The sequence below is a fragment of the Haematobia irritans genome, chromosome 1, assembly GCF_050003625.1.
Source record: "Haematobia irritans isolate KBUSLIRL chromosome 1, ASM5000362v1, whole genome shotgun sequence".
Classification (NCBI taxonomy): Eukaryota; Metazoa; Arthropoda; class Insecta; order Diptera; family Muscidae; genus Haematobia; species Haematobia irritans.
The window spans coordinates 220,581,168-220,599,968 of record NC_134397.1 but is presented as its reverse complement, the minus strand read 5'-3'; the positions used below and the strand labels follow the sequence as shown (position 1 = coordinate 220,599,968).

General features: G+C 31.0%; 1 protein-coding gene across 1 annotated transcript; it reads right to left on the bottom strand.

Moving 5' to 3' along the window:
* Positions 1-7,383: 7,383 nt before the first annotated feature.
* On the bottom strand, positions 7,384-16,211 carry LOC142222620 (myosin regulatory light chain LC-2, mantle muscle-like). Its single transcript, XM_075292860.1, has 5 exons — positions 16,025-16,211; positions 15,718-15,933; positions 15,537-15,656; positions 11,363-11,499; positions 7,384-7,648 (listed from the first exon to the last, which is right to left on the bottom strand). The coding sequence occupies exons 1-5, from the start codon at positions 16,064-16,066 to the stop codon at positions 7,471-7,473; spliced, it is 693 nt and encodes a 230-aa protein (XP_075148975.1). The 5' UTR covers positions 16,067-16,211; the 3' UTR covers positions 7,384-7,470.
* Between the last annotated feature and the right edge of the window lie 2,590 nt (positions 16,212-18,801).

Below are 18,801 nucleotides of genomic sequence, written 5' to 3'. Positions count from 1 at the left end.
TGATCACCTCAAACATGTTTTAAGAGCAAAATGCTATTTTTGGGAGGTGACCATATAACATGGTTTTCGCAACCATGTTATTTTCTCGGAAATCATGTATCTGATTTCGGCAAGCAGGTTATATTTGACGAGAAAATAACATTTTAGTGACAAACATGTTACATGGTCACCATACAAAAATAACATTTTGCTCTTGAAACATGTTTGAGGTGATCATATTCCTTCTCTGCGTGTATATATGGGAGCTATATCTAAATCTGAACCGATTTCAATCAAATTTTGCACACATTACTATACGGCTAAGTGTTATGTTTGTACAAAATTTCAAGCAAATCGGTATAAAACTCTGGCTGCTGGGTCCATATTAGTGCATATCGGGCGAAAGATATATATGGGAGCTATATCTAAATCTGAACCGATTTCTTCCAAAATCAATAGGGTTCTATTCTGACCCAAATTAAGAACATGTGCCAAATTTGAAGGCGATTGGACTTAAATTGCGACCTAGACTTTGATCACAAAAATGTGTTCACAGACAGACGGACGGACGGACAGACGGACAGACGGACATGGTTATATCGACTCAGGGACCCACCCTGAGCATTATTGCCAAAGACACCATGTGTCTATCTCGTCTCCTTCTGGGTGTTTCAAACATATGCACTAACTTATAATACCCTGTTCCACAGTGTGGCGCAGGGTATAAAAAGAGAAAATCGTTAAATTAGTGTGGGTAATAAATACAAATTCGTAAAAATCGAGCAATATTCTTATGTAAGAGCTACAAGTACGTGTAAGTACGATCGGCTAGTACATCAAAATTTGAAAGTTGAGTAACATTGGTTAATAAATAAGAGTACTATAGCCAAATTTGGGAAAGTCGAGTGATGCATATATATGGAAGCTATATCTAAATCTGAACCAATTTGCATAATATTTTGCTGGTTTGATTAATACCACAAAAGGTTACCTTGTGCAAGATTTGAGTAAGATCAGTTAAGAAATGAGGCCTGTATGGTCAAACATAAAGTAATTAGGGGTGAATTTTTCAAAATCGGGTGATACATATATGGGAGCTATATCTACATCTGAACCGATTTCGATGAAATTTTGCACATATAGTTAGTACTATAGAGGACTGCATCTAGCCAACTTTTAGTAAGATCGGTTAATAAATAAGGGTTCTATGTCCAAATTTGGGAAAATCGGGCTATACATAATATGGGAGCTATATCTAAATCTGAACCGATTTCGATGATTTTTTGCACATATAGTAAGTGGTATAGAAGACTACGTTTAGCCAAATTTGAGTAAGATCGGTTGATAAATAAGGGTTTTATGGCCAAATTTAGAAAAATCGGGCGATACATATTTATGAGAGCTATATCTAAATCTGAACCGATTTGGATGAAATTTTGCAGACTTGAAGGGTGATGGAAAAGATTAGCTTTTGCCAAATTTGGTGACGATACGTTTGAAAAAAAGCGCAACGTGACCCCATTTGTCGAAATCGGGCGATACATATATATGGGAGCTATATCTAAATTTGATCCGATTTCTTCCAAATTCTATAGCGTTCGTCCCCGTGCCCAAAAAACTCACTGTACCAAATTTCATCAAAATCGGTTAATAATTGCGACCGGAATCCTGTGAACAACAAATACATGGACAGACGGACGGACACCAAGCGCTAGATCGACTCAGGAGGTGATTCTGAGTCGATCGGTATATATTTTATGGGGTCTAAAATCAATATTTCTGGTAGGCACATTTTTTGGCCGATCAAACTTATTATACCCTGACCACTATGTGGTTTAGGGTATAAAAAGGTGCTAAGAACTAAAAAACTTCGTGGAGGTGAGAAAGATGTGAGGGAAAATGCAATTAGCCAGAGTTTTTTTTTTTTTTTTTTTTGAGTTAGTCTTTATGAAATTGTGTTTACATCCTGGAAAAGAATAAACGTTTATCAAAAAAGTATATACTTTTCTTCCAAATACACTTCGTTTCAACGAAAAGCAAATGAGAAACGAACTTTGTTTGTCTAAAATTTCGTTTGGGAGGAAAGAATTATTTTTTTGCGTGTACATACCGTGCAAAAGTCCATATCGATTCGTAATTATTTTATTACCTATACATACCTTTTTGTCTAATATATACCACGTATAGACTAACAATTTAGAAAACCATGTTAAGAGGTTTTAAGATACCACAACCCAATTAATTCGATTGTGGATGACAGTCTTTAATAGAAGTTTCTACGCAATCCACGGTGGAGGGTACATAAGATTCGGCCTGGCCGAACTTACGGCCGTATATACTTGTTTTGTTCTCATTTTTAGTTCACGTCATTAAGCATTGAGCAAAAAATAATTAAAATAAAAAAATTTTCTCACATTTGGCAAAATTTAACTAAAATCAACTAATTTTCATGAACAAAAATAAATTTAAATCGACTATAAAAAAATGTCGTTTTCTTTTTTCTGAGGGAATAATATTTCATGCAAATGTTGACCGCAACTGCATTCAAGTGGTCCATCCGTTTAGTCCAATTTTGGCATACTCTTCCCAACATTTCGTTGAGTATATCATGAATAAATGCTTCTATATTGTCTTCCAATGCGTCAATTAAAGCGGGCTTGTCTCTAACATAAAAAATGAGATTTAACATATGTAGCCCCACAAAAAGTAAGCTAAAGGCGCTAAATCGCACTATGTAGGCTTTGATTTTAGTCCCTCATTGCTTGGTTATTCTACACAAGATATAATAGAGTATTAGAAATGAATCTATAATTAACATATTTTGTATAGGGGGTTAGAATATAAATTAAAATACATTTTATCTACTAAGTATTTCATAGATTGAATTTTTAATGGTGCTATATATATTATTCATCTTCGAAGAAAGTATAAAAATACTTCTAGAACGTCATTAGATTTTTATTTATTCTTCGGAGGTTACTTATTTTGTAACTAGTTAATTTTTAAAAATGAAAACAATTACGAGTTTCAAAATTTCTTTTCATGGTCATAGCAAATGTTGAAATTGCTAAACTGCGTTTAAGTTCGACTAGCTATCGATTACCTACTTTCAACACAAACCACCATACTAAATTTTATAGGCTATTCAAAAATTCAATTGAGGAAAAAAAATCATAGAAGGAAAACAACTTTTATTGAACTTACCGTCTTTTATGGGAACTTTATAAACTTTTGTATCGTCCGTGGCATTGAATGCGATTAAATTTTGTTTGCGGGCGAAAACCGTTTTTCCTCCACTGCTTCCCATTACCGGAAAAATATTGGAAATATTCTTGTTTCTTTCAAGACTCGCGGCATTACCAACACCACTGTACATATCAGCCACAAATGGAATATCGAAAGCCAAATAATAAAGTCACCCAAACCCAATAACAATGGCATGAAAAGGACATTATATACACACCGTGGTGCAATAGTTAGCATGCCCGCCTTGCATACAAAGGGTCGTGGGTTCGATTTCTGCTTCAACCGAACACCAAAAATTTTTTTCAACGGTGGATTATCCCACCTCAGTAATGCTGGTGACATTTCTGAGTGTTTCAAAGCTTATAATCTTCGATTTAAAGAATTCCTTCTTTAAGTTTGACACATAAATCTTTGAAATTCGGGTCCCTCTATCAAAATCGAATGTCTTTGAAGTAACTCAAATTTTCCTTAAAGTAAAGAAACACAGTTTTGAAACAATTATTAAATTAACTGATATATTGATTGGATTAAAGAAAAAACTTCATATATAGGCTAAGACTTATTTGAAAGATTTTGCATTTTTGGTTTAGGGGTTCGTTTTCTTTTTACTTTGAAGCATCTGTTATATTTTGGGATTTTTGAACTGAAATTTATATGTACATGAAAAACTTTGCTATCAGGTCTGTATCCCATTTCTTTTAGACTAGATTTAACGACAATTTGTTTTGCTAGGTTTGTATGGATGGTATGGTATATGAAATAGGGTATTCCCCACGGCGGGATAATATCTCCGACACTGCATTCTCTACACAGAAAAAATATTTATGTGATATTAAAGATTACTCAACCTAAATTTTAGGATGCGAAATTTACAAAATATTAAGAAAAAATTTCTTCAAAATAATGAAATTTTAATTAAAATAAAGTTTATAATGTTTGCTTCAATTTTTTTTTCATTAAATTTAGAACACATTTTTTTTAATTTGCGTCCCTCCGTTAAAGTCGCATGTCTTTGAACTAAGGCTAATTTTCCTTAAAGTAAAGAAACATATTTTTGATTTAAAGAAATTGTCCTTAAATTAACTGAAATATTGAAACTTTAGATTTAAGATAAAAACGCTTCAAATATAGGCTAAGACTTATTTTGAGGATTCAGCGTCTTTGGATTAAAGTGAAATTCTGAGTCGATCTAAGCATGTCCGTCCGTCCGTCTGTTGAAATCACGCTAACTTCCGAACGAAACAAGCTATCGACTTGAAACTTGGCACAAGTAGTTTTTATTGATGTAGGTCGGATGGTATTGCAAATGGGCCATATCGGTCCACTTTTACATATTGCCATATAAACGGACCCCCAGATTTGGCCCCTATATAAACCGATCCCCAGATTTGGCTTGCGTACCCTCTAGAGAAGCAAATTTCATCCGATCCGGCTGAAATTTGGTACATGGTGTTAGTATATGGTCTCTAATAGCCATGCAAAAAGTGGTCCACATCGGTCCATAATTATATATAGCCCCCATATAAACCGATCCCCAGACTTGGCTTGCGGATCCTCTAAGAGAAGCAAATTTCATCCGATCCGGCTGAAATTTCGTAAAGGGTGTTAGCATATGGTCTCTAATAACCATGCAAAAATTTATCCATATCGGTTCATAATTATATATAGCCCTCACATAAACCGTTCCCCAGATTTGACCTCCGGAGCCTCTTGGAGGAGCACAATTCATCCGATCCAGTTGAAATTTGGTACGTGGTGTTATTAGATGGTCTCTAACAGCCATGCAAAGATTGGTTCACATCGGTTCATAATTATATATAGGCCCCATATAAACCGTTCCCCAGATTTGACCTCCGGAGCCTCTTGGAGGAGCAAAATTCATCCGATCCGGTTGAAATTTGGTACGTGGTGTTATTAGATGGTTTCTAACAACCATGCCAAGATTGGTTCACATCGGACCATAATTATATATAGCCCCCATATAAACCGATCCCCAGATTTGACCTCTGGTGCCTTTTGGAGAAGCAAAATTCATCCGAACTGGTTGAAATTTGGTACGAGGTGGTAGTATACGATCCCGAGATTTGGTTTTGGAGCCTCTTGGAGGAGCAAATTTCATCCGAGTCAGTTCAAATTTGGTACATTGTGCTAATATATGGCCGTTAACAACCATGCCTAACTAGGTCTATAGTTATATATAGCCCTCAGATAAATCGATCCCCAATCACACAAAAATTGGTCCATATCAAGTTCATAATTTTATATCGTCCCGATATAGGCGACCCCCATATTTCAATTCCATGTCGATTCGTAATTATTAATAGACTTATCTCCTGAAGCTTCAATACACTTAGTCCAACGCTTTCCTAGCAATTTTAACCCTTGATTAAAATAGTTTTCCTCAAGGCCTTCAAAATAGTGGTTTACAACTATATTTGCATCTTCATTTGAGGTAAAGCGCTTGCCAGCAAGGATTTTTTAGATTTGGGAACAAATAAAAGTCACTGGGAGCTAAATCAGGAGAATAAGGTGGGTGGTCAAGTAACTCGTACTTTAATTCGTTGATTTTAGCCATTGTTAAAACACTCTTTTGCGCTGGTGCGTTATCTTGATGAAAATTTTTTTTTGTTGTAAGCCAGGGCGTTTTTCTCGAATTTGTACATTTAATTAATCAAAAAGGTTGCAATAGTACTCTGAATTTATTGTTTTACCCTTTTGCAGATAGTCAATCAATAAAATACCTATGAAGTCCCAAAAAACCGTTGCCATAACCTTACCAGCCGATTGAATTGTTTTTGCCTTCTTTGGGGCACTTCCTCCAGCTTCAGTCCATTGTTTGGATTGTTCTTTTGACTCTGGAGTATTTCGCTTGTGAATGACAGTCTTTCGTAGAAGTTTCTACGCAATCCATAGTGGAGGGTACATAAGATTCGGCCTGGCCGAACTTACGGCCGTATATACTTGTTTACTTTGAAGTATCCGTTGTAATTTGGATTTTTAAACTGGAATTTGTTTGTACATGATAAATGAGATCTTCTTTATTTTAAAGAAGCCGCATCTTTGGCTTGGAATCAATACCAAAATCCTTAGGTGAAGGTCAAAATCTTTGGATCCAAGTAAACTTTTTTTTTGAGTGTAGCCATCATCTATTCCTCCCACTCTTGCCTGCGTTGATATTGTATCTTATGCGTATCTTAGGTTGTATCTTAGACCGTTATATGTGACACCAGGACATGTTGACATGTTGTCAAAGTAGTATATCCTGGGTTGTTGGAGCTTCAACTATCGAAATAGCCATCTGGTAGATAAACCACCTCCCAGGAATGTCAGGCGCTAACCTGATAACATAATTCATTTTAGATTCCATCAATTGGAATTCCAGTCAATTGAAGTCACGCTTCAAAAAAATCGATTCGTTAACGAAAAATCGGTTGAGGGGGCCAGGCCCAATGTGTGTGGATAGTGCAAATTCTTTAAAATGGGACCATTGCTCATGGGATAATTTCTCCATTATTTTTACTTTTCCTAGATTCCGATGAAATCCTTTGTGTGACATATGCTTCTTGGCATTTTTCAAAAATTTATATTCTGCATTTAAATTCTATTAAACTTTGATTTTTCGAAGCCCTACATTCTCCTCAATACCACTCAGCTCTTATGGATATTTCATATTAAAGCGTGAATGCAGAGCAAACACTTTTCCTGAATTATAGATTAATTCATGAGGCGATAAATCATTAACATTCATGAGGGTCGTCGATGTTGTTGCAGAGGTGGACGCAGTAGAAACGCAGGTGGAAACGTTGTCAAATGATGTCACATTGGGAAGAGAGCCAATAATTGATGCGTCATGTGAACTGGACACATTGACCATAATGTTTTCATTCGTTGCAGTGCTATTTCTTTTCGTGGTGTTCAATGCTCCCGTAGTGGCGCTTGGTATAGACGTTCTTCTTTGAAGTGGGGATATAATTGCAGAAAATGTATTCAGGCAATGTGGTACTCTAAACAACTGATTTACGGTATGGAAGATTTCCCACACAATCCAAACAGCTGCATAAAATGAGAACGAAGACGAGGAAGAGAAAGAACTCAGACGGTATAGATCAATCGGAAACGGATGTTTCAATTTTTGTTAAAAACACGAAAACCAAAATGTTTATAGTTATATAAAATTTATGATTCTTTATTGATATACAAAAAATATGATTTGTTTTGATGTAATATTTTTGAAATGATTTTTATTTAATTTTCATCGGTTGGTCGTTTTCGAACACCGCACAACAAGTGACAGAATGCCGGATAGTCAATCATTGGTGGATCATCCAAACACTTTGGCTTTACCAAGGGAGCGTGTCTTAAAGCTTCGGTTGCTTCCGATATTGACAGCTTATCTCCATAACTTGTCAAATCGTCAAACATTCTGTAAAGATAGAAAAAAGAGAAATAGATTTTACAAGGTTAGGTTATGACACATCTATTAAGGCTAATCTGTATGACATTTAAAATGGATTGGAAAAGAAGGAATTGTACATTTATAATAGAATTTATGTAAGAATTACATGTTTCCATTTAATACTGAATACATCGAACATTTAGTACTGAACCAGATCAAATGGTGATCACATTGACATTCTACACGCAATAAAATAATTCGTTCTTCCCAAATGTAATTTTAGACAAACAACGATCACTTATCATTTACTTTTCAAGGTAAAGAAATTTTTTTTGGAAGAAAAAAAGGTAAATGTTGATTCTTTTACAGTATGTGAAACCAATTTTATAAAGAATAACAAAAAATTGCTTTTGATTTTCAAAAATTTCTTCTACACTGTTTGTATTAAAGAAAAAAGTGTTTCACGAAATTTTCCCGATTAAAGTCTTAATTGAGTCTTAAATAAGTATATACGGCCGTAAGTTCGGCCAGGCCGAATCTTATGTAGCCTCCACCATGGATTGCATAGAAACTTGTACTAAAGACTGTCATCCACAATAGAATTAATGGGTGATTTGTTAAGAGCTTGATAACTTTTAAAAAAAAAAAACGCATAAAATTTGCAAAATCTCATCGGTTCCTTATTTGAAACGTTAGATTGGTCCATGACATTTACTTTTTGAAGATAATTTCATTTAAATGTTGACCGCGGCTGCGTCTTAGGTGGTCCATTCGGAAAGTCCAATTTTGGGCAACTTTTTCGAGCATTTCGGCTGGAATAGCCCGAATTTCTTCGGAAATGTTGTCTTCCAAAGCTGGAATAGTTGCTGGCTTATTTCTGTAGACTTTAGACTTGACGTAGCCCCACAAAAAATAGTCTAAAGGCGTCAAATCGCATGATCTTGGTGGCCAACTTACCGGTCCATTTCTTGAGATGAATTGTTCTCCGAAGTTTTCCCTCAAAATGGCCATAGAATCGCGAGCTGTGTGGCATGTAGCGCCATCTTGTTGAAACCACATGTCAACCAAGTTCAGTTCTTCCATTTTTGGCAACAAAAAGTTTGTTAGCATCGAACGATAGCGATCGCCATTCACCGTAACGTTTCGTCCAACAGCATCTTTGAAAAAATACGGTCCAATGATTCCACCAGCGTACAAACCACACCAAACAGTGCATTTTTCGGGATGCATGGGCAGTTCTTGAACGGCTTCTGGTTGCTCTTCACTCCAAATGCGGCAATTTTGCTTATTTACGTAGCCATTCAACCAGAAATGAGCCTCATCGCTGAACAAAATTTGTCGATAAAAAAGCGGATTTTCTGCCACTGATTTTGGTAATAAAATTCAATGATTTGCAAGCGTTGCTCGTTAGTAAGTCTATTCATGATGAAATGTCAAAGCATACTGAGCATCTTTCTCTTTGACACCATGTCTGAAATCCCACGTGATCTGTCAAATACTAATGCATGAAAATCCTAACCTCAAAAGAATCACCCTTTACTTGGGTTGTGGTATCTTAAAACTCCTTAACATCGTTTTCTAAATTGTTAGTTAGTCCATACGTGGTATATATTAGACCAAAAAGGTATGTATAGGTAAGTCTACAAATAATTACGAATCGATATGGATGGAGGGAGCCAGAATTGAAATATGGGGGTCGCTTATATGTGGGCTATATACAATTATGAACTTGATATGGACCAATTTTTGTGTGAGAGGGGATCGATTTATCTGAGGGCTATATAAAACTTTAGACTGATATGGACCTAGTTAGTCATGGTTGTTAACGGCCATATATTAGCACAATGTACCAAATTTCAACTGACTCGGAGGAAATTTGCTCCTCCAAGTGGCTCCAAAACCAAATTTCGGGATCGGTTTATATGGCGGCTATATATGATTATGGACTGATATGGACCACTTTTGGCATGGTTGTTAAATATCATATACTACCACCAAATTTCAACCGGATCGGATGAATTTTGCTTCCTACTTGGGTTGCGGTAACACTTGCCGATGGGAAGGTATCTTAATACTTCTTAACACCGTCTTCTCAATTGTCAGTTAGTCCATACGTGGTAAATATTCAACTAAAAAAGGCCTAAATAATTAAATACGTATATAATAAAGTTTGACAAAATTTTCTAAAAAGATAAAATTATAAACAAAATTGTCTAAAGAAATAAACTTTTGACAAAATATTCTAAAGAAATAAAATTTTGACAAAATTTTCTATAGAAATAAAATTTTGACAAAATTTGCTAAAGAAATAAAATTTTGACAAAATTTTCTAAAGAAATAAAATTTTGACAAAATTTTCTATAGAAATAAAATTTTGACAAAATTTGCTAAAGAAATAAAATTTTGACAAAATTTTCTATAGAAATAAAATGTTGACAAAATTTTTTATAGAAATAAAATCTTGACAAAAGTTTGTATAATAATGAAATTTTTACAAGAATTTCTATAGTAATAAAATTTTGACAAAATTTTCTATAGAGATAAAGTTTTGGTAGATTATTTTTGGGGATCGGCTATATATAACTATAGACCGATATGGACCAATATTGACATGGCTGTTAGCGGCCATATACCAGCGCAATGTACCAAATTTCACCACGTACCAAATTTCAACCAGATCGGATGAATTTTGCTCCTCCAAGAGCTCCGGAGGTCAAATCTGGGGATCGGTTTAAATGGAGGTTATATATAATTAAGACCGGTATGGACCATTTCTTACATGGTTGTTAGAGACCATATACTAACACCACGTACCAAATTTCAACTGGATCGTGTGAACTTTGCTCTTTCAAGGGGCTCCGGAGGTCAAATCTGGGGATCGGTTTATATGGAGCCTATATAATTATGCACCGATGTTGACCAATTTTTGCATGGTCATTAGAGACCATGTACTTACACCGTGTACCAAATTTCAGCCGGATCGGATGAAATTTGCTTCTCTTAGAGGATCCGCAAGCCAAATCTGGGGGTCCGTTTATATGGGGCTATACATAAAAGTGAACCGATATGGCCCATTTGCAATACCATCCGACCTACATCAATAACAACTACTTGTGCCAAGTTTCAAGTCGATAGCTTTTTACGTTCGGAAGTTAGCATGATTTAAATAGGCGGACGGACGGACTTGCTTAGATCGACTCAGAATTTCACCACGACCCAGAATATATTTACTTTATTTGGTCTTAGAGCAATATTTCGATGGTCGAGGGGATAAAAATATTCCAATTAAAAATTTAATTGATTCAATAAAATTTTTAATTGAAACCAAAATTAATCACAAAAATTAATAATATCAATTAATATTTTAATTGAATCGATTAATTTGACTGACTTTCAATTTTAATTGATACTATTATTTCTGTAATTGAAGACATTTCAATTAAAAATTAATTGGATCAATTAATTTCGTGATTGAAAATAAAATATATTGTTTTGTGTGTAAATAAGCCTCGTGAATGTGGAAAAGAATTTTCCAAACAAATTTCCTTACACCGAAAAGAAAACACCAAACGATATTTATTTGTCTAAAATTTCGTTTGGAAGGAAATTATTATTTATTGCATCTAGTGTGTTACATGACACGGGAATTTATAATATTATGACTCATTGTAACGAAAGGACATTTGCAAACCGAAGTTCGTTTAGGATGAATGAATTATTGTTTTCCGTGTATATACTTACTTTCTCTCTTCTATTTTGCCCGTGCCATATAAATCCCATTTACTCCATGCCTCCAATAGAACATCTTCTGGATCTAATTCCACTGTTCGATAACTCATTAATTCAACGAAAGCATTTAAATCCAAAGGATCTTTTGCCTGAAATCAATATAAAGAATAAATTTTGCATCAAATATTCACTGATAGTTGAAGAAATCCGATATAATATGAGATTCTTTTATGAGGAGGCAATACATTGACCTATTGATTAGAATATGATATGTCCTGGATATACAGAACGAAGGCCAGATCAAACGTACTTTCCTATTGACCTAGTGTGAAATTTTATGCAACCTAAATTGAATCAATTAAAAAATTAATTGAAAGTGCCGAAATAAATCCATTAATTTTTTTAAGCAAATATATTTTTTTATTTGGGATTGCCGTAGTGAATCCACTACGGCAATCCCAAGTGAAATAAAAACCTCATAAGAACGAAGATGCTGAACAGTCGGCCTTTCCTCGTCGATCGGAACTTCTGGTAATAACATAAGAAGGAGCAATGTCTGGGCTATAACACGATCCGAAAATTGGGTCAATTCGCGGATTGAGATAAAAGAAACGTTGATTTTGTCGCGGTATCCTTATGTTGCTAGAAAAATGGAAAAGACGGTAACGATGGACTATACTTCGATTGATCAGTCTGCTAAAATATTTTCGAAATAAATTCTCGAACATTTGAAAAAATTTCGCATTTTTAATTTACTCTCCAAAATCAATTAATATTTTCATTGGACAAATGTTGGCGATTTTGCTCCTCTTTCAAAAAATTATCTCAAAGGAAGTGAACTCTATACAGGATGGCTGATATGTAATACAACAAAGTAAATCTTTATTTTTTATATTTTTATTACTCACAAGTAAAAAATTTCGGAAATAACATACAATTTTCGAATCAGTTTAGATTTGTTCGAATTGCCTACCTTTTGCAAGAGTTATGACCTTAAAACAATCGACAAAGCCATCACACGTTGCACGAAAGTGGCTCTGCTGTATTTTTTCCATTCCCGGCGAATGGCAATCTTGAGATAAACGACACTTTGATTTTTTTTTTACTTGGTAAAGAACATTTCGAAATTTGAAGGAAAAAATTGCAGTTAAACATTGCAAAAATGTCTTTAGTACCATTCGAAGATCATGTTGGGCGAATTATTGGTAAAATTTTCAACTTCTAAACTATTTTGACTATCTGGCTTTCACTTTTCGGATCATTTCTGGAGTTGTTACCGTTTCGTCCTCTTTTTGGACGCTATACAGTATCACGGTAACGAGAATCAACTGTTGGAGGGCTCTGACGAGCCTCTTGTGGGTTTCTAGCAAACTATAACTTTCATCCACGGTTGTTACTCGTGCCAAATATATTCTACCAAAATTTTTCCACAAAACCTACCAACTAAAAAAAAGGTCTATTTTTTATAGAAAACTTTGTGATTAGTATGAAAAAATGATTTTTTCCTACATAAATGTTTTATTTTATTTTTGTGAATTTTATTTCCTTAGAAATTTTTGTTAAAACTTTATTTCTTTAGAAAATTTTGTCAAAACTTTATTTCTATACAAAATTTTGTCAAAAGTTCATTTTTTTAGAGAATTTTGTTTGTAATTTTATCTTTATAGAAAATTTTGTGAAAATTTTATATCCTTAGAAAATTTTGTGAGATTTTATTTCTTTAGAAAATTTTATCAAAACTTTATTTCTTTAGAAAATTTTGTCAAAATTTTATTTCTTTAGAAATTTTTGTTAAAATTTTATTTCTATACAAAATTTTGTCAAAATGTTATTTTTTTAGAATTTTGTTTGTAATTTTATCTTTTTAGAAAATTTTGTTACAATTTTATTTTTTTAGAAAATTTTGTTAAGATTTTAGTTCTTTAGAAAATCTTGCCAAAATTTTATTTCTTTAGAAAATTTTGTCAAAATGTTATTTCTTTAGAAATTTTTGTTAAAAATTTATTTCTTTAGAAAATTTTGTCAAAATTTTATTTCTACACAAAATTTTGTCAAAAGTCTATTTCTTTACAGAATTTTGTTTGTAATTTTATCTTTTTAGAAAATTTTGTCAAAATTTTATCTCTTTAGAAAATTTTGTGAAAATTTTATTTCCTTAGAAAATTTTGTAAACATTTTATTTGTTTAGAAAATTTTATCAAAACTTTATTTCTTTATGAAAATGTAGTCAAAATTTTATTTCTTTAGAAAATTTTGTTAAAATTTTATTTCTATACAAAATTTTGTCAAAATTTCATTTCTTTAGAGAATTTTGTTTGTAATTTTATTTCTTTAGAAAATTTTGTCAAAATTTTATTTCTATACAAAATTTTATCAAAATTTTATTTCTTTAGAGAATTTTGTCAAAATTTTATTGCCTTAGAAAATTTTGTGAAAATTTTATTTCTTTAGAAAATTTTATCAAAACTTTATTTCTTTAAAAAATTATAACAAAATTTAATTTCTTTAGAAAATTTTATCAAAACTTTATTTCTTTAGAAAATTTTGTCAAAATTTAACTTCTTTAGAAAATTTTGTTAAAATTTTATTTCTATACAAAATTTTGTCAAAATTTTATTTCTTTAGAGAATTTTGTTTGTAATTTTATCTTTTTAGAAAATATTGTTAAAATTTTATTTTTTTAGAAAATTATGTTAACATTTTATTTCTTTAGAAATTTTTGTTAAAATTTTATTTCTTTAGAAAATTTTTGTCAAAATTTTATTTCTATACAAAATTTTATCAAAATTTTATTTCCTTAGACAATTTTGTGAAAATTTTATTTCTTTAGAAAATTTTATCAAAATTTTATGTCTTTAGAAATTTTTGATAAAATTTCATTTTTTTTAAAAATCTTGTCAAAATTGTATTTCTTTAGAAAATTTGGTCAAAATTTTATTTCTTTAGAAAATTTTGTCAACATTTTATTTCCTTAGAAATTTTTGCTAAAATTTTATTTCTTTAGAAATTTTTGGTAAAATTTTATTTCTTTAGAAAATTTTGTGAAAATGTTATTTGTTTAGAAAATTTTATCAAAATTTTATTTCTTTACAAAATTTTGCCAAAACTTTATTTCTTTAGAAAATGTTGTCAAAATTTTATTTCTATACAAAATTTTATTTCTTTAGAGAATTTTGTTTGTAATTTTATCTTTTTAGAAAATTTTGTCAACATTTTATTTCTTTAGAAAATTGTATCAAAACTTTATTTCTGTAGAAAATTTTGTCAAAATGTAATTTCTTTAGAAAATTGTGTCAATATTTATTTCTTTAGAAAATTTTGTCAAAATTTAATTTCTTTAGAAAATTTTGTCAAAATTTTATTTCTTTAGAAATTTTTGTTAAAATTTTATTTGTTTAGAAAATTTTGTCAAAATTTTATTTCTATACAAAATTTTGTCAAAATTTTATTTCGTTAGAGAATTTTGTTTGTAATTTTATCTTTTTAGAAAATTTTGTCAAAACTGTATTTCTTTAGAAAATGTTGTGAAAATTTTATTTCTTTAGAAAATTTTATCAAAACTTTAGTTCTTTAGAAAATTTTGTCAAAATTTTATTTCTTTAGAAATTTTTGTTAAAATTGTATTTCTATGCAAAATTTTGTCAAAATTTTATTTCTTTAGAGAATTTTGTTTGTAATTTTATCTTTTTAGAGAATTTTGTTAAGATTTTAGTTCTTTAGAAAATCTTGCCAAAATTTTATTTCTTTAGAAAATTTTGTTATTTTATTTCTATATAAAATTTTGTCAAAATTTTATTTCAAAAGAAGATTTTGTCAAAATTTTATTTATATACAATTTTTGAGATTTTTTTTCTATAGAACATTTTGTCAAAAAATTTTTTTTTATAGAAAAATTTGACTAAATTTTAATTTTAGGAATAGTTTGCAAAATCTACCAAAACATCAAGAATTCTACCTATCTACCAAATAATAGAAAATCTACCATTTTCGCTAGAACTCTACCAACTTTGACAACCGTGATTCCATCACAAATAGATCAATATGATTTTGTACGCTTGTATACAATAAAATGAGCCGTTTAGAAATGATAGCAAACCTGAGGTCTCTATATATGAGGTAATTGCTCAGTGTATCACCACATTATATTCGATGAAGTTGTGGAACGTGAAAATCCATTTTAGCCTACCTCTTTTAGCATTTCATCCAACTGTTCATCAGTGGCTTCACAGCCCAGAGCAGCAAATGTAAATCTCAAATCACTCTTTGATATTAAACCATCACAATCGGTATCAAATAATAAAAATACCTGAAAAAGGAAGTTATTTGTGAATTCTCTGCCCAATGTGTCGTAACATCGACCCATTTACTTCCTTTAATTCAGCCAACTTTTTTATATCCACATCACGTTCAACATTGAAGTTTTCTGGATCAATAATTTTTGGTGCACGAAAAGGACCTTTGCTGACAGGAACTTTCAAACTAGGATTGAAAATCTCATGAATAACATGCATTGCCATAGATTCCGTGCCAGGTGGTGGTTGTTGCATAGATGGTTTACGCGAAGCGGCAACCTTTTGGCGTCGCTATTTTTGTTTAAAAAAAAGGTTTTATAATTTATTTCAAATTTAGGATTTTAAGTTGTTACAACACATTTTTGTTTTTAAATTCTTATACCTTTTCCAAATCTTCAAAGGATATAGCATGTTCACTGGTCATATTCGATATTAGCACTTAATACAATTTTATTATAGAACTTCTAATCCTTTGCTTTTTTATGCCAGGATATTCTCGGGAAATGTTGCACTTTTATGCGTTTTCTCACTTCGCGTTCACTACCCGATGAGCTTCGAAAAATAACTGAATTTAGAATTTACCGAATTTTATTAAACTCACTCAATCAATCGATCATAAGAGCAATAAAATTGATGTACATATCATATAATGTAATTTTCGGTAAAGCATTTTTTTTTTCATAAATTGACACAAATTTACACATATTTAACATACATCAATTGGAAATGTTCTGAAAAATATTAAAAAAAAAGTGTCCATTGAATTTTCATTTAATTTATCGTTGTATGAGTACATGGAAAAAATATCACCAATGTATTTAAAATTAAAAAATTATTAAAGATGGAAATGGTTGAAAATTTTTACGTTTTTAATTAAGCTAATTATGGTCAAAATGAAACAGGTTCCTAAAAGTTTGTCCCAGACTGAGAACCAGTCTACGGCGTAGTCCTACTAAGTTGTCCCAGGACTTGTCATTTGTACTGATTCCTGTGGTTGATCCATTTCCCGTAGGGTATATACACAGACACTCAACCTGCAACCTCCTCAACTCGAAAAGGGCTATAGAGAGCAGCACATCTCTCAAATCGAACAGAAGAATATTCCCTTAATATGAGTGTCTGCTCACAGGAACATACCTTACATATTAGAGGAGAACTAGAACTTTAGGTACCAGCAAGCTCATACAGCGTGAAAATACTGCAAATAAAGCCCAAATCAACTTAATTGTGAATATGAATATGACCCCATACCGATAAAGAAGAAGTTCGTCTATCAGCCTCAGTATCTCTGGATCAACATTCAGAGTATCTCTGGATCAACATACTACATTTACTATTGAACTCGAATGGACGTTATTGAAAGCAATCTTGATATCTAGAAAAGCCACAATTGTGTATTCATTGATAGATAATAAAGCAATGAGAAAATTTTCTATAGCAATAAAAATTTTATAAAATTCTCTATAGAAATAAATTTGTGACAAAATTTTCTATAACATAAAATATTGACAAAATTTTCTATAGTAAAACAATTTTGACAGAATTTTCTATACAAGTAAAGTTTTCTATAGAAATAATATTTTGACAAAATTTTCTAAAGAAATAAAATTTTGAAAAAAAATCTATAGAAATAAAATTTTGAGAAAATTCTCTATAGAAATACAATTTTTTATAGAAATACAATTTTGACAAAAATTTTTATAGAAATACAATTTTGACAAAATTTTCAATAGAAATAAAATTTTAACAAAATTTTCTAAAGAAAAAAAATGTTTATAAAATATTCTATAGAAATAAAATTTTGACAAAATTTTCTATAGAAATTAAGTTTTTATAAAATTCAAAAACCTTTGTTGTTAACACCTAATTTTTTATATTTATTTTCATAATTTATTATGATTGTAAATCTTGTAATAAATAAATAAATAAATAAAATTTTCTATAGAAATAATAATTGACAAAATTTTCTATAGAAATAAAATTGTGATAAAATTTTCTACAGAAATAAAATTGTGAAAATATTTTCAATAAAAATAAAAATTCAATAAAAATTTAAAACAAAATTTGCTATACAATTAAAATGTTTATAAAATTTTCTATAGAAATAAAATGTTGTCAAAATTTTCTATAGAATTAAAATTTTATCAAAATTCTATAGAAATAAAATTTTGGTAAAATTTTCTATAAAAATAAATTTTTCCATAGAAATAACCTTTCGACAAAATAAATTTTTTTGTTTGGTAGTTTTTTGTTAAAATTTTTAAAAATTGTGGTAGATTTTTTATACACTGACTTTCAATTTCAACCGGATCAGGTAAAATTTGCTTTTCCTAGAGGTTCAATAACTATAATCTGGAGATCGGTTTAGATGGGCGATTTATGTAATTATGGACCAATCTTTGAACGATTGTTAAAGCGACTTATAAACACCAACAGAGAAAAAAAACGAAACGAGAATGTTTCCAATTAAAATTTTAATTGAGTTTTAAAAAATATTCAATCAAAAATTTAATTGATTCAAAACATTTTTAATTGAAACAAAAAACAATCACAAAAATTAATAGTATCAAAAATTTTTTTTAAGTGAATCAATTAATTTTTTTAATTGACCTTCAATTAGTTTTTTAATTGATACTATGATTTCTGTGATTGAAGACATTTCAATTAAAAAATGAATTGAATCAACTAATTTTTTGTGATTGGATCAGCAATTTTTTTTGTAGTAACAAAATTTTAACCGTATCAGATGATATTTGCACGTCCAGGAAGATCCGGAAATCAAATCTGGGGATCGGTTTATAAGGGCGCCATATATAATTATGGACGGTGGTTGTTAGAGGCCACAGAGTAACCACCACGTACCAAATTTCAACTGGATCGGATGAAATCTGCTCTTCCAGAAAGCTCCGGAAATGAAATCAGCAAATTGAATTTTATGGGGGCTTCATAACACTATGAACCCCCTATGGGAAATTGATGCAAATTGCCACTGACGGACCTATCACAGAACTGGTACCTGTGCTCCAGTTAGTTGCAATTTAGTCGTACTTTATTTCCGTACTCGATATTAAAATCTTAGATCCACTAAGATTTTAATATCAAGCATTTTCACATTTAGTGAAATAAAATTATCAGAATAATCTATTGTTCGAGATATTT